Below are 14,764 nucleotides of genomic sequence, written 5' to 3' on the forward strand. Positions count from 1 at the left end.
TAGATATGCACCATATGAATAGATATTTAAATAGAGCTTTTCAAATCAACAGGGAGACAGTTCTAATAATCAATAGGTTGAAAGAAAGAAAAGCATCATTTCAATTTGGCTTAGAGCTTTTCAAATACTTGTGAAGTTTGAGGTGGTGTGAATTAGACAGCTAGCATTCTGTTATGAAATAAGGAAGGGATGGCTTATGAATTGGAAAACAAGAACTTAGGAATCTCCAGGGATTCGGTCATACAATCATCCATCTATCCCTCTCAGATCTTGAAAAAGAATGAAGAAAAACAAAAGCAGAGGAAATGTTCCACTGAGAGCTGAAGTTCCCCAGGGTGATATGTAAGTGTGGATCTGGTTTAGTCAGCAAATGGCAAAAAGCAGGAGAAACAATAAAGTATAATGCTGACCTCAAGGTACGTTGAGGACAGTGACATCAGGACAATACTGGCCTGAAAAGCAGGCTAGACGTGAGACTGAGCCATGAAAGAAAAACTGAGAGCCACAGCAAGGAGATTTGGACAAGCCACAACCACACTCTGGGTAGTAGTTAATCACCAAATTGGCTGCTGACAGGTGTAGCCGAGGAAGAGGACAGTTTGGGCAAGGATACTGTAACGTGGGGTTCATTCAGATGTTTTTACAGGGAGAGCTCAGCTCAGACACAGCACTGACTATTCCAGGGCCATTTGGCCATTTCTTACTGTGCGTTTTATGTGCTGTTTTATCCCTATAGTCATTTGTATTGCTTCTGCATTCAGAGATGATGTGTATAGGATGCATGCCAAGTGCTTACAATTTTAATAGAAAAAGTATTCCTTTAATATAGCCATCATTGTGCGTTAGGCCTGGTCCTAACACTTAAGCATGTGATTTTGGACTTTCTGTGGTCTCTCCCCCACATTACCGGAGCATGTCAGAACTGAATCTCAGATGAGAAGGGCACGATTCCCCCAACTGATTCGTGAACTACACCCATGAAGACAAAGTCACAGACCAAGCCTGAATACCACCAAAAGGGAATGCAAATTCAGATGGGTTCCAGAATCTAACCGAAAGGCTGACTATGGCAAATATTTGATCGTTCCAATCTGGTCTCAGGGAAACTCAAGCAGGCACAAAAAGAAAAAAATCCTGGGCCATGGGTACAGAAGTTGATTCCAGAGGCCAGTGTGTGAATGGACTCTGTCTTTACCTTGCTGTCATTAAAAACATGACCTATTGTCTTGCATTATCAATACATTCATACACTTAGTAGCCATTTTTAAGGTTTAAGATGTATAGCTTCAACTTACCATAGGATGTCTTCAGAGGATATGATACCACTTCTTGAGTGTAAGAATCTCCTAAGAGGGACTGGAGAGGTGGCTCAGCGGTTAAGAGCGCTGGCTGCTCTTCCAGAGGTCCTGAGTTCAATTTCCCAGCAACCACATGGTGGCTCACAACCATCTATAGAGGGATCTAATACCCTCTTCTGGCATAAAGGTGTACATGCAGATAGAGCATTCATATACACAAAATAAATAAATCTTTTTATTTTTTAAATCTCCTAAAGAGTATGAGAGATAAGATCCTAGGTATCTGGGAACGTAGAGCCGCTATAGTAACTAAGCCATGGGGGGGGGCGCAGTGTACACCATTAGTGCTTATGGAGAGGGGACCTGCCAGATACTCTAGGGCCTGGTTTTCCCAAGATGAGCTCCAGGCATGGCATGTGTCAAAACCCACCAAAACCAGACCCAGGAAGCCCTACGCCAGACTACGCAGATGAGGAGCGGTGGAGAGTGGCTTACCTTCCTCCATCGTCACTCCAGTTTCTTCTTTGCCCCAGCGGCTCCAAAATCTTGACTCGTTGGTCCTGAACCGGAGCGCTATGACATACTCCGTGAAAGCCTGAAGCCCCGTGAGGTTGTAGACCAAGTCACGATCCTCGAAACTGACTTCCGTCTGCAAGACAGAATGGATGCTAAGCCCAAGGGGAGACAGCATGTACTATTTACTGCTTCCCTGCCTCAGTCTCGCTGCTTTCTTGCCGAGACAGTTTATACCTATGTAGGTGTGGGTCACAGCCCCGCATTGCTGCCACGCGCTCCATTTCCCTTTTGGAAGTTTGTGGGACAGAGAGTCGGTGTCCACTGCCTTAGGAGGTACAACGCAGGGCCCCCTGACCCCGGGGCCACCCAGTCTTTGGCTTAAACTCCCCAGGTGACTCTGGTACCCAGAAGTTCAGCTCACAGAACATGGGGAGGGGAGTGAAGACTTATGTGACATCAGGATTAGCCAAGATATTATAGTTAAGTGATCTTGGACGACCTTAATGTCTGTGGTCAGCGAAAGACAGATTTCTTCACTTCTAGACTCGTTCTCTTTAGCCAGGTCTTCTATTTCTAACCACCACTCTTTGGGTGACCGTTCAAGCTGCTAAAAATCTTGGCAGCCTAGATGTATAAATTCACGCTCTCTTGGGAAGACAAGTCCCTTCTCTTAAGGTCAACTTCCCATGAGTAAAATAAGGCTGCTGCTCTATTGAACCTCTCAAAGTCTCTGGATCTAGTCCCCTAGGAGAGATGAAAAACAGCTTTTTGTTTCTAATCCAGTCACAGCTTCAGCAATAAACCTGGTTAGCTGTTGATTTATAAAACCCATATTGAATTAACACATTGCATGTGCAGGCTGCCCCTTCTGTTAGTGTGTGCAGAGCATATTCCCATGGTAGCCTGCAGGAGAAGGCAGTCCTGACATTTCTTACATGCATGTGACAGCTATAAAAGCAAATGTAGAATTATGGGTCCTGGGCCAGGCCCCCAGGAAATTGGGCAAAGGGAACAAGTGAGTATCTCAGGTCCAAAGGGACACTCTTTAACACCAGGGCCAGTAAGATGTGGATGGAGCAAGGGAGTGGAATCCAGAGGCCATGGTAGTTTTGCTTCCAAAGCCTAGGTCCCCTGAGAAACTCTTTCGAACAACCAGGGAGACCCAGTGGCCACAGTCTAATGACGTTCAGGGGAGCGAAACTTGGAACTCATCGTTAATGGGTGAGATCCGTAGGAGAAGGACTGAGATCATTAGGAGGGCCCATTGAGACGAGGTTGGGCTTAGCTGGTCAGGAACGAGAGACTTGCTTGTGTTTCAAAGTTGAGAAGAGAGAGAAGGCATTGACTGTACATCCAACTTTGCTTCACATCCTCCAGAAGAGCAGGAAGGAAGCCATCTTATCTCAGGATCAAGAAAGGAGGAGGCAAAGATAACCACGGAAGTAGTGGTTTGTCAAAAGGGTGGAGGGAAGTGATGGGAGGCAAGGGCTGGAAGTTGTCTGTATGTGCTCCTTTGGGTTATCCACAGCTTAATAATTTTCCGGATGGGTGGAAGTCCCAGCTTGTTTTTCTCAATGAATCCTATCCCAGAAGCTGTATTGACTCCAACCTCCATAGACGGAATCACGTGCATTTTTACAGAGACATATAAACTTGCTATGAAGTGAACTTCCTGGCTTATGTGGTCCCTAAACAGCACACTGTATACAGGCTCTAGGCAAGGGTCCTAGGACTGGCTTAGAGAGGAAGCTAGAAGGAGTAGCCAACACCATCTCCTTGAACACAGGGCAGATAACATTTAACCCACTTGCTTTTCTGAGAGAATTCCAGACCGTAGGATACAACAGACACAGTGTGTATGAGCTTATACAAGGGGAAGGGTCCCGTGCCTGGATAAGTTAGAAACAGGCTGAATGTCGTGGTGACTAGACATAATCCTAGAGGCCTGGAAACAAATGACAGCCAAAGGAAGGAGAGTCACTGTCCCTGAGGGTCTGCTGGTTTGCCACAGGGCTCTGAATCAGTCACCACATTTACTGACGATAAAGTTATGAAGTTATCAAATCTGAAGGTCTTGAACATCAGAAAGCAAAATGTTAATGAATACTCTAAATAGGCTGAAATAATGGATGGGACCAACATGAAGAAATCCACGGTAATAAAAAGCACTTGAATTTTGGTTAAGATGCAATAAATTATGAGACAGTGAAATGTATTTTATTTGCAAGCCTTATGAGGAAAATGGTCTTTGAGAGTTAATTGGCTGACTGCAGGTTATTGACCATTTTAGTAGTGTGTGTGTTGTGGGGGATCACCAAAACAGAAAAGTGATGTCATTTCCACCCATACTGAAGGACATGGGTGTGTGTCTTCTCAGCTCTGAGGTAAAAAAGGTTTTGCTTTTTTTTTTTTAAGATTTATTTATTTATTATGTATACAGTGTCTGCACATATCCCTGCAGGCCAGAAGAGGGTGCCACATCTCATTACAGATAGTTGTGAGCCACCATGTGGTTGCTGGGAATTGAACTCAGGGCCTTAGGAAGAACAAGCAGTGCTCTTAACCTCTGAGCCATCTCTCCAGCCCCAGATTTCTTAAGACACAAAGAACATTAAACATAAAGCAAAAGACTGATACAAATCTGACAGTATTAGATTCTGTCCATTATCATCCCTAGAGCCAAGATAGTGGAATCTACTTATAAATAAAAGATGTTAAATAGAATACGAGAAGAATGCCCACAAGTCAATCACAAACTCAAACAGAAGACAATACAGTACAAAAACATGCAAAGGCTTAAGTCAGCACTCTGAAGAAGGAATCTAAATGGCCGACGAACCATGAAAAGGTTGGCGCAATTTCATTAAAAGTTGGGTAACTGCTAGTTAGAGTGATTCATGCAACGGAAATGTATAAACTGCACAACACGATGTATCTTAACAGTATAATATTAAAAGAACAAAGCTAAACATAAAGAAATAAAAAATGGCTGTAAGTGCAGCACTCAGGAGGCTGCAAATGGAAAACGGGAAGTAGAAAAGTCACTATTCATCCTTTCCCGTCCTCCATGTAAAAAGTGAGAAACACAATTCCCGATGAACAAGAGTTGTCAGTGAGGTCTTTCTTGGATCTCTCATAGGAACATCATAATGGTAACTTACCCAGTGGGTACTGTTGACAGTCCTGAACCGAAGCATGCATTTTAGATGATAAACATGAAGCTGTTCGTGGGGTCGCCACCATATCTGGAACATTTGATTTGAAATTGGATTCACACTTAAAATTATAGGAGGTTCAGTTTTCACTGGAAAAAAAAACAACAACAAAAAACAATCCTCATATTTACAGACAGACAGAAGAGACTGACAACATCTACCCAGAGTTGAGAGCACAGTAAACCTAGGGAGCCAACAACGACAGTCCACAGTCTGTGGTTCATTTTACCCAGATCCATTAGCCAGGCAGTGGACAGGGAATGCCTCTCTCCCAAACCCCTCTATCAGAGGAAAGAGCATGCTCAGCTAAAAGAGCTCCTGTGAATTCTTTGCAAATTAGTCCTTTACTCAATGCCCTGCCTAACAGTGACCAAACATAAGAACACATTCAATGATGATGATGCAGTCATAAGCAAAACGTGGCTCACAGAATAAACTAGAACTGAATGTAAGCATCCAACAGGCTCTGTCCAGGGCCCCGTGAAGGAGAACGGCCACCAGAAAATGCCCCTCAGTTTTCTTGCACACTGCCGACATCATAACCCCAAATTTCTTTTCTTGAAAATATGATTTTAGTCAAGCCTGGTGGCTCACATTTATAGCTCCAGAATGTGAGAGACTGAAGTAAGAAGATTAAAACAACTTCAAACAACTTCTGCATCTGGCTGATACGGACCAAGACCCTGGCTTAAGTAAAGAAATACAGTTTTCCTGAAAAATCCTAAAGTAAAAAACAAAAAATGTCTAGTTTTCAAAAAGAATGTCACTCAGCTTCTCCTAGAGAAGCTTGGTTAGAAGTTTGGTTCTCACCTGTGGCTACTGGAAGGTTGTGGCACTTTTAGGGGGTGGAGCCTAGTAGGAGGTCTGGAGGGCACTGGGCATTTACCTTTGAAGAGGACGATAGGGCCCTGACCACGTCCTCTCTCGTCTCTTGTGTTCTCCAGCCATGAAGTAAACAGCTTCGAAGCAATGGGGCTGGCTAGCACAGACTGAGTCCCTAAAATAAGTCTTTTCTCTTTATAAATTGGCTAGATGTATGTTATAGCAACGTAAGGCTGACTAATACAATTAACGCCATATTTAAAAACTACCTCGGGAGGCTAGAGACATGGCTCAGAGCATGTAGTACTACAGCAGAGTACCCAAGTTCAATTCCCAGCACCCATGTCAGGCACCTCATAATCACCTTCAGCTCCAGCTCAGGAGGTTCAATCCCTCTGGCCTCCACAAGCACCTGGCCCCATGTGCATACACTCACCCCCATGTGCCTAATTAAAACGAAATAAACAGGCACCTTTTACAAAGTGAGCTCAATGGGCCAGGCATGGTAGTACATGCTATAATCCTAGCACTTGAGAGGTGGAGGACATGAGAATTGGGGGTTCAAATTTAGTCTTAGCTATATAGTGTGAGGCCAACCTGCCCCAAAACACTAAAATAAAACAAAACAATTACTTGGAATGGTCCAATGGAACAAAGTGTAGCAATTTAAAACCTGAAAAGGTTGGTAATGGTTTCTTTCTTAGATTTCTTTCTTAGATGCAATACCTGAAGCGCAAGGCAATAAAAGACAGAGGCATTGATTTCATCAAACTTATGTTGTTGTCTAAAAAGACACCATCAAAAACATCTAAACAAAGGGAGAAAATATTTGGAAATCACCTATTCCAAATAGAAAGAAACTTTAAAACACGAGAGCCGGGAAGGGATCAGTGGGGATGGGAGAAGAAAGGGCAATGGGAAGAATATAATCAAGCTATATTTTAATTGTGTGTGGAAAGTCACAATGAAAGCCATAATTAACTGTGATTAGTACAGCCAATAAAATACTTTGAAAAGACAATAAAAATGGGCGAAATTGCAGGGCGGTGGTGGCTCACGCCTTTAATCCTAGCACTTGGGAGGCAAAGGCAGGAGGATTTCTGTGAGTTCGAGGCCAGCCTGGGCTAGTGAGTTCCAGGAAAGGCGCAAAGCTGCACAGAGAAACCTTGTCTCGAAAGAACAAAAAAATTAAAAATTAAAAAAAAAAACACAACAAGAAAAAAAGGGTAAGATTTTTCAGAGAAACAGTCACTGCCGATGCCGCAGTGTGAATCAGGACCACAATGAAGTTCCAATTCACACTCACCAATGGGGACAACTGTGAGAAGGGGGTCCAAGTACATCAGAGAGGATCTGGGGAAGCTAGAACCTCCATCAACAGCCAGTGAGAATGGTAAACGGTGCAGCTGCATCCACGAACTTGGGCAAGTCTTCAAGAGTTAAACGGAGTTACCCACCACAGAGCAATCACAGTGGGCATAGAGCTAAGATAATCTAACTTATTTTCAAGCAGAGGTTTATGCAAATATTCACAGATGCACTATTCATACTAACCAAAAAGTAGAAACAACCTCAATGTACATTAGCTGACAAATGGATAAACATAATATGATATATTCATTTCATGGGATGTAATTCAATCATTAAAACACAACAGAGAGGTTGGGGATTTAGCTCAGTGGTAGAGCGCTTACCTAGCAAGCTCAAGGCCCTGGGTTCGATCCTCAGCTCCAAAAAAACATTATAGAAGCCAGATTTAATAAGGCCACATATTACATGATTCTATTTATATGAAATGTTCCTAATTGGTAAATCAATAGGGATAAAAAAAAAAAAAACAGGTTTGAAGTTGCTAGAGGTTGGAGGAAAAGGCAAAGAAATGATTGGGAACTTGCTACTGATAAGTATGAAGTTTCTTGGTTACATTGGACTTAGTCCTATTACTGAATTAGTGGTGATATTTAAAAATCTTTGTACATATATTAAATCCACTGAAATGCATACTTTAAGTGCTTTGAATGTGCAGCATATTAATTATATTTAAATAAAGCAGTTACTTTAAGTTATATGGTAAACAAAATGACTTTTCAAAGACGTTTGAAAGAACCACTGGGGACATTTTTTGAAAATGAAAGTTCCTCTTTTCTTCACGAGCAATGACGACATGTTGGGGGCGGGCTGCTTATTTCTCAGAGAACCATTCATGTCCCATGCTTCGAAAGAGATCAGCAGTCAGCAACATAACTCATTTATCAGTCTTTTTTCTCCTTTAATTACTTCCTTATCTTCTCCTTCCCTCTCGTCCCCCTTCCTTAATACTGTGTACCTTTTGTGGCCCCCAGCATCTACCTATCATTCCCTCAGACTCTGAGTCTGCATTTGAGCTCAAAGATCCCTCTACTTTGAGAAGGAAGTGGGAGAGGAATTATCCGCTGTCACTACGCCGGTATCCTCAGCCGCTCACCTATGTGGTCCAAGTCCCAGTATGTGATGTCGGATTTTGCTTTCCCATCTCTATTCTCAGCTTCTACTTCCACGCCGCAGTTATCTGGGGGTAACACACACGGAGGGAAAAAGGAGCACGAAGCCTTCGTAGTATAAGCCGTGCAACTGTTTTTCCCAAAGGAGCTTTGGAAGAAAAAGGAATTCAGCATGAGGTCAGTGGAGAAGTTTGGAAACAAAATCATGCTTACAAGTACTAGGCAGTATTTGTTAGTTTTGCTCTGTGCTCTGGTTTTCTCAGGAGATTTGTGTGGTCCCGGATTTGGTGCATCTCTGTGCTAAGGGTTCCCACTTCTGCCTGCCTGAGATGCTGTGAGCCACACAGACCTGGAGACCCAGCAGACTCTCTGACAGTGCATTCCTACCATCAGAAACAAGGAACAGTGTTGGAAGTCCAGACAAAATCAGAATATTAAAGCTAGAGTCTTAAGAATTTATCCTTTCAAGTCGGGCAGTGGTAGCGGATCGCAAGCCTTTAACCCTGGCACTCAGAAGGCAGAGGCAGGCGGATCTCTGTGAGTTCAAGGCCAGGCTGGTCTACAGAGTGAGCTCCAGGACAGCCAGGGATGCAGAGAGAAACCATCATTTGCTAAATAAGTTATTGTAAATATAAAATATATATACATGTATACATATAGGGTTTTTTTTTAGACAGAGTTTCTCTGTGTAGCTTTGCGCCTTTCCTGGAACTCACTTTGGAGACCAGGCTGGCCTCGAACTCATAGAGATCCACCTGCCTCTGCCTCCCGAGTGCTGGGATTAAAGGCATGCGCCACCACCACCCGGCATAATATTTTAAAATATAGCTATTAATATACTCATGGTTACTGATATGGAAAGATACCCCATCTTCTAATAGGGTATGTAGCATGTATGGAATGATCAGTTTTATAAAAACATACATTTATGTGATTTGTCAGAGACGCTTGGAAAGATCTTCATAAAAATGTTTAAATTACTGTCTCTTTATGGTGCAATTAAAAACATCTGTATGTTTCATGCTGAATTTTTTTATCATTTATATCTATTTTTTTGAAACTCATTAAGATAGATAGCTATACATGCAGATAGATGACAGATAAAATATTGATAGAGAGATGATAAAAAGGTGACAGAGGGTAGGTGGATGTGGTGATCTGGATGAAAATGTCCCCCATAGGTTCAGATACTTGCATGCAGTCCCCATTTGATGAACCATTTGGAAATGACTAAGAGATGCGGCCTTGTTGGAAAAGATGTATCACTGGGGGTGGGCTTGAGGCTTCAAAAGCCCACACCAGGCAGTGTGTGCGTGCGTGCGTGCGTGCGTGCATGCGTGCGTGCGTGCGTGTGTGTTTGTGTGTATGTGTTTGCTCTCCTGCTCTCTGTCCTCTCTTTCTCTCCATCCTCTCCCATCTCTGTCCCCCCTCTTTCTGCCTCCTCCCCTCTCTACCACCTCCTCTCTCCTTGCTGTACCTGTGGATCAGGTTGTAAACTCTGAGCTACTGCTCCAGTGCTATGCGGCCATGCTCCCTGCCATGACCATCATGGACTGAGCCTCTGAACTGACAACAGTACCTTAAAAATCAGTGGCAGACTGAGGCAAACCCTCTTAGTTCTTTGCCAGGCCACAGTTACCCTATATCTGGATCCATGAAGAAAAACAATTGCCTAGGTCTTTCTAAAAAAGAATCTGACCAAATATGGTAAATGAAAACGTTCCCACTATGCTCCTGACTGGAGACTCTCAGGCACTCTGAATGTCTAAGGGCAGATCCCCATGTGGTGATCACCTCCCTCTGCAGCCTCAATCCTGTCAGTATACCTGCAAGGAACTAAGATGCCACCTAGGCAGTGTATAGATGCAGCTGGCATGCACAAGCTGTCACTGAGAAATGCCTTCCTTTAAGTGACTTGACTCCTAGGTGAATCAAGAGCCTCTGCTTCCTGCTGAGAGAGCGCATGCACTTCCCACACTCACTAAGTCAGCCTCACGGTATAGTTGGTGTCGCTGGTCTCCTCCTCTGGACTCCAGGTGCAAGTCATATTTTTGTTGAAGTATAAGATGCAGGAAATGTTCTCGGGCTTAGCTGGCAGAGCTGGGGAAAGTCACAGAAACACAACTTTGGTGCTCAAGAACCATTGCTGGAACTTGATAGTTTAATCAATGCCTTCCAAATGGCATTTGCTAGAGAGTCTCCTAATCAGACTCAGGAAAAGCCTGGCACGTCAGATATTCCCTTTGAAGAATTAGATTTCTACTTAAAAAAAACAAAAACAAAAAACAAAACAAAACAAAAACCTTTTACATTCCTAATAAAAATAAACACTTAGAAGCAAAATCTGTTGTAAGTAAGCATTAGATGCATGTGAACTACTAAGCAAGGCATTAAATGAACTCCTCCGAGTAAGTGATTATGATATGGACTTAAGAAAAGTAAAAAATGCTGATCTACGCATCAGCCATTTTTCCCTAAAGAGAACATGTCTTAGAGCTGATGTTCCTGGTAGCTCCCTACTGAACAGGAAAAATACATGATGTTTCATTCAAAACAGGGGCCTAGAGTCCTAAGGGTTCCCTAAGTCGTAGAGTTTACATAATCATAAACAGTAATGGGAATACATTACACTGTCAGAGCATAACCCAAGAATGGAGTTGTGTGAGAGCTCTGAGTGCTTGTGAGAAAATTCCAAGAAACAAGACCAGAGTCTTGTGACCTCAGTTTCTTCAAAGCGTGGAACTGTCCTTGGAACGTGTTCTCACGCTCCTCCCAGGTGCAGCAGATAGGAGTGAGTTGACTCAGATTATTCATTACAGCTGGCTATTGTTATTTGTTTACATGCCTCGGTGGAAAGCTAGGTTTTTGCCATGTGTAGCCTGTCCTTGTGCCTGGACACTTTACTCAGGTGACTCTTCTTAATCCTCAGAGTATTAATGGTCTGATGCTCTGAATAAAGTTGGCTGTTGCATGAGCCTTTAGTCCACCTCGTTCATCGGCTCCATTCTCCCCGTCCCACCATCTCTAGACCGATGACATTACATCTTAATTTTTCACTAACCTAAGTGAGATTTAAAATTTACATTCGTCATGAATGTAGTCAACAAATGTGGAAACAGAATCAGTGCTCATTATTTTAGAAGTTGTGAATTTTAACATTTTATTTCAATTGTAGATAACATGAAATATATAATACCAGTGTTACAATTTCTAGGTGAAGGTAGTGACTGGACCTGGTTATTGTTGGATATAAATTAATTAGAGCTTACTAATATACTTAGAATAAGTGTCATAAATTTGCTTTTTCAAAAATTTGACTTCTAACATATGTGGGTTCCTTTGTAATTTTATATCGTGTTGATTTTGCTTTTTGGGTTTTTTGTTGTTGTTCTTTTGCATCTACACATGAGAAGGTAATTCATCAGCTATACCAGGTGACCATGGATTTCTTACACACACACACACACACACACACACACACACACACACACACACACACACACATGCAAGAGCTGAAGGCAACTTTATACTAAGGGCAATGTTCAGCGGATTAGCTCCTACAACATCCTCTGAGTGTTTGATAAGATAGTAATCTTTAAAGAGAAGGTATATTTGAGAGAGGAAATCAACTTAAGTTACAATCACATTAAACCAAAGCTTTAACGATTCCTAGGAAGGAAGTCCTTATCTGCCAAGGACTAGGAAAGGCTGCGTTGGGGAGATGGCTCAGTGGGTAAGAGTGCTTTCTGCAGAAGCATGAGAACCTGGTTTGGTTCCCCAACAGCTACAGAAGAAGCTGGGCAAGGCCACTCATGAGCCTTGAACCAACACTGGAGGAAGGAGATGGGAAGATTGCTGGGGCCAGCCGAGCTTCAGGGTCTCACCATAAGAGACCTGAAGAGAGCCGGGCGGTGGTGGCGCACGCCTTTAATCCCAGTACTTGGGAGGCAAAGGCAGGTGGATCTCTGAGTTCGAGGCCAGTCTGGTCTACAGAGCGAGTTCCAGACAGGCTCCAAAGCTACACAGAGAAACCCTGCCTCAATCCCTCCCCCCCAAAAAAAGAAGGGGTGTGGGGGGGAACTGAAGGGAATGAGGTGGAGAAGGGAAGATCAGGACACCAGTATCCTCTTCTGGCCTTGGTATGGGCACAAACACATGCATGAGTGTGCGCATACACACACACACACACACACACACACACACACACACACACGCTCATCACAGGAGAGAAAGGAGAAACGAGGCATTGGTGGTTGTAGCAACTTATCCCTCCAGCAAGGAACAACCAAAGAGGAGATTGGAATGAATGGAAGACACGGCCAGATAAATATGCAAAGGAGCCCCATCAGCCACCTTGGGCTGGTACCCGTAAAATAGGTACCCGTAAAACAGGGCTCAGCATGAAAAGGCGGGGAAGTCTAGAAGCTAGATTTCAGCACTGGGCACCAAATCCAGCAAGGCATCTGCGTCCTGAGTGGCAGAGGGGAGGCCTAGAGCAACTCTAGGTGAGCTGCCTATAGGTGAGTACAGCATTCAGGGGTCCAGAATCTTTCTTGAGCTTCAGGTTTGGGGTGGGCTGAGGGTAGATCTGTAATACTGAAGTAGGCCTGGGGTTGGGATCAAGAGTTTTCCATATACAGAGGGACTTCCAGACCAAACAATGTGGTCATGAACTTTAAGGGTAGATACAAACATGATGGATGTCCCAGTACTCAGGTAAAGCCAGCTGCTCCGCAATGAATAGCACAGGAGAGACTGGGCCAGACCAGATGGTCTAGAGAAGAACAGCGGGGTGGAAGGACCCATCCCCACTGACACTGGTGTTATACAAAGTCTGCTCTAATGCCCACACACCATCAGAAGGGAAGGCAAGGGAACGGTAGGAATTTTGGAAGTGGAAGTTTTTACCCCAGAAAGACTGAGTTAACCAGACACCAGAGACCAGAAGAAAGTGAGGTAAGGTTAACAGATTTAAAGGATTTCTTTCTTTTTCCTTCCTGTCTTTTTTAAAGATTTATTTATTATATATACAGTGTTCTGCCTGCGTGTACACCTGCATGCCAGAAGAGGGCACCAGATCTCATTATAGATGGTTGTGAACCCCCATGGGGTTGCTGGGAACTGAACTCAGGCCCTCTGGAAGAACAGCCTGTGCTCTTAACATCTGAGCTGTCTCTCCAGCCTGATTTAAGGGATTTCTAACCCCTCCTCTATTTCTTCATTCTGCTTGACTTTTCTTTCAGGGGACAGGGGACTTTTTTAAAAATATGATTTAGCTTAATCACAGAAATTAAGGTGTTCCTACCCCTCTGCAACACCAGAACAACTCAATTTGTATTTTAACTCTGCCAGAGGTATTGCCTCTTCCTAGGAAGGCAACAGTAAGGGACTCCATGATGAGTGACAGTCACCATTTTGTTCATATTTTAGCATTTATGATTTTAAAGGGCTCTATGGACAAATGTTTACACACACATTTATATTTTTGTTCAATAATATGTGCACTGTCCACAGGCACAAAGGAGCCCCTGGAGAGTTACAGATAAGAATGAGGGAGAGATGGATTCCTCCATAGTGTGCTTCATCTAAATCCTTCCCATAAGCTCTAGATCTGTTCCACTCACCACTCAGCAGTTCAGTCAGAGTTTCCATTTTCGAGGCTCAGATACTAAAAAGCATGACAAAGATGGTGGCCTGCAAGTTTAGATGCATAACAAGACTAAAATGAACTGGACTGGAACCCAGTAACAGAGCATGCTACATGGAGATTAGAAGGTGTACGATGAACACATTCCACAATGGGCCCACATAACTTATATGGTTATAGTATCTTTTGTGGGGTGATGAAAATGTTCTAAAATTGACGACAGGTTTTTCTAAAGATTTGCACTTATGTGTATCTGTGTGGGGCCATGTACATGCAAGTGCCAGTACTTGAGCAGGACATGGGATCCCTGGATGGAGCTGGGCTTGCTCCTGGAATCTGAACTGGGATCTTCTGCAAGAGCAGCAAACATTCTTCTCTTCTCATTCCTTTTCTTTTCTTTCTTTTTTCTTTTTTGAAACAGGGTTTCTCTGTGCAGCCCTGGCCGCCCTGAACTCACTCTGTAGACCAGGCTGGCCTCGAACTCACCGAGATCCCCCTGCCTCTGCCTCCCGAGTGCTGGGATTACAGGTGTGTGTTACCACCACCTGCCTGCAGCAAGCATTCTTAACTGCTGAGCCACACTCTGAGAAAACCTCTGGATCTAATGTTTTCAATGTCATTGCAAGATGTGTGAACTTTATCTCATCAAACCAGTTTTCAAAGACAAAGAAGCAGCTTTGGTTAACATGTATTAAAACCCATAAGCAGAAGGAATCACGTGTTTAGATTCCAGAATAAAGATGTCACCAGATGTCAGGAGGAAAGAAAATGGCTCTGAATCTGATG

At 43.4% G+C, this 14,764-nt stretch overlaps 1 protein-coding gene across 1 annotated transcript in view; it reads right to left on the reverse strand.

Annotated features, from left to right (window-relative positions):
* The window catches only part of Il31ra (interleukin 31 receptor A), a 38,606-nt gene that overhangs the window by 22,695 nt on the left and 1,147 nt on the right, over nt 1–14,764 (reverse strand). Inside the window, 4 exon segments of the mRNA XM_036207430.1 lie at nt 1,794–1,947; nt 4,976–5,118; nt 8,316–8,479; nt 10,314–10,431. Of these exon segments, the coding sequence (XP_036063323.1) occupies nt 1,794–1,947; nt 4,976–5,118; nt 8,316–8,479; nt 10,314–10,431 (579 nt within the window).

Source organism: Onychomys torridus, chromosome 15, assembly GCF_903995425.1.
Source record: "Onychomys torridus chromosome 15, mOncTor1.1, whole genome shotgun sequence".
Classification (NCBI taxonomy): Eukaryota; Metazoa; Chordata; class Mammalia; order Rodentia; family Cricetidae; genus Onychomys; species Onychomys torridus.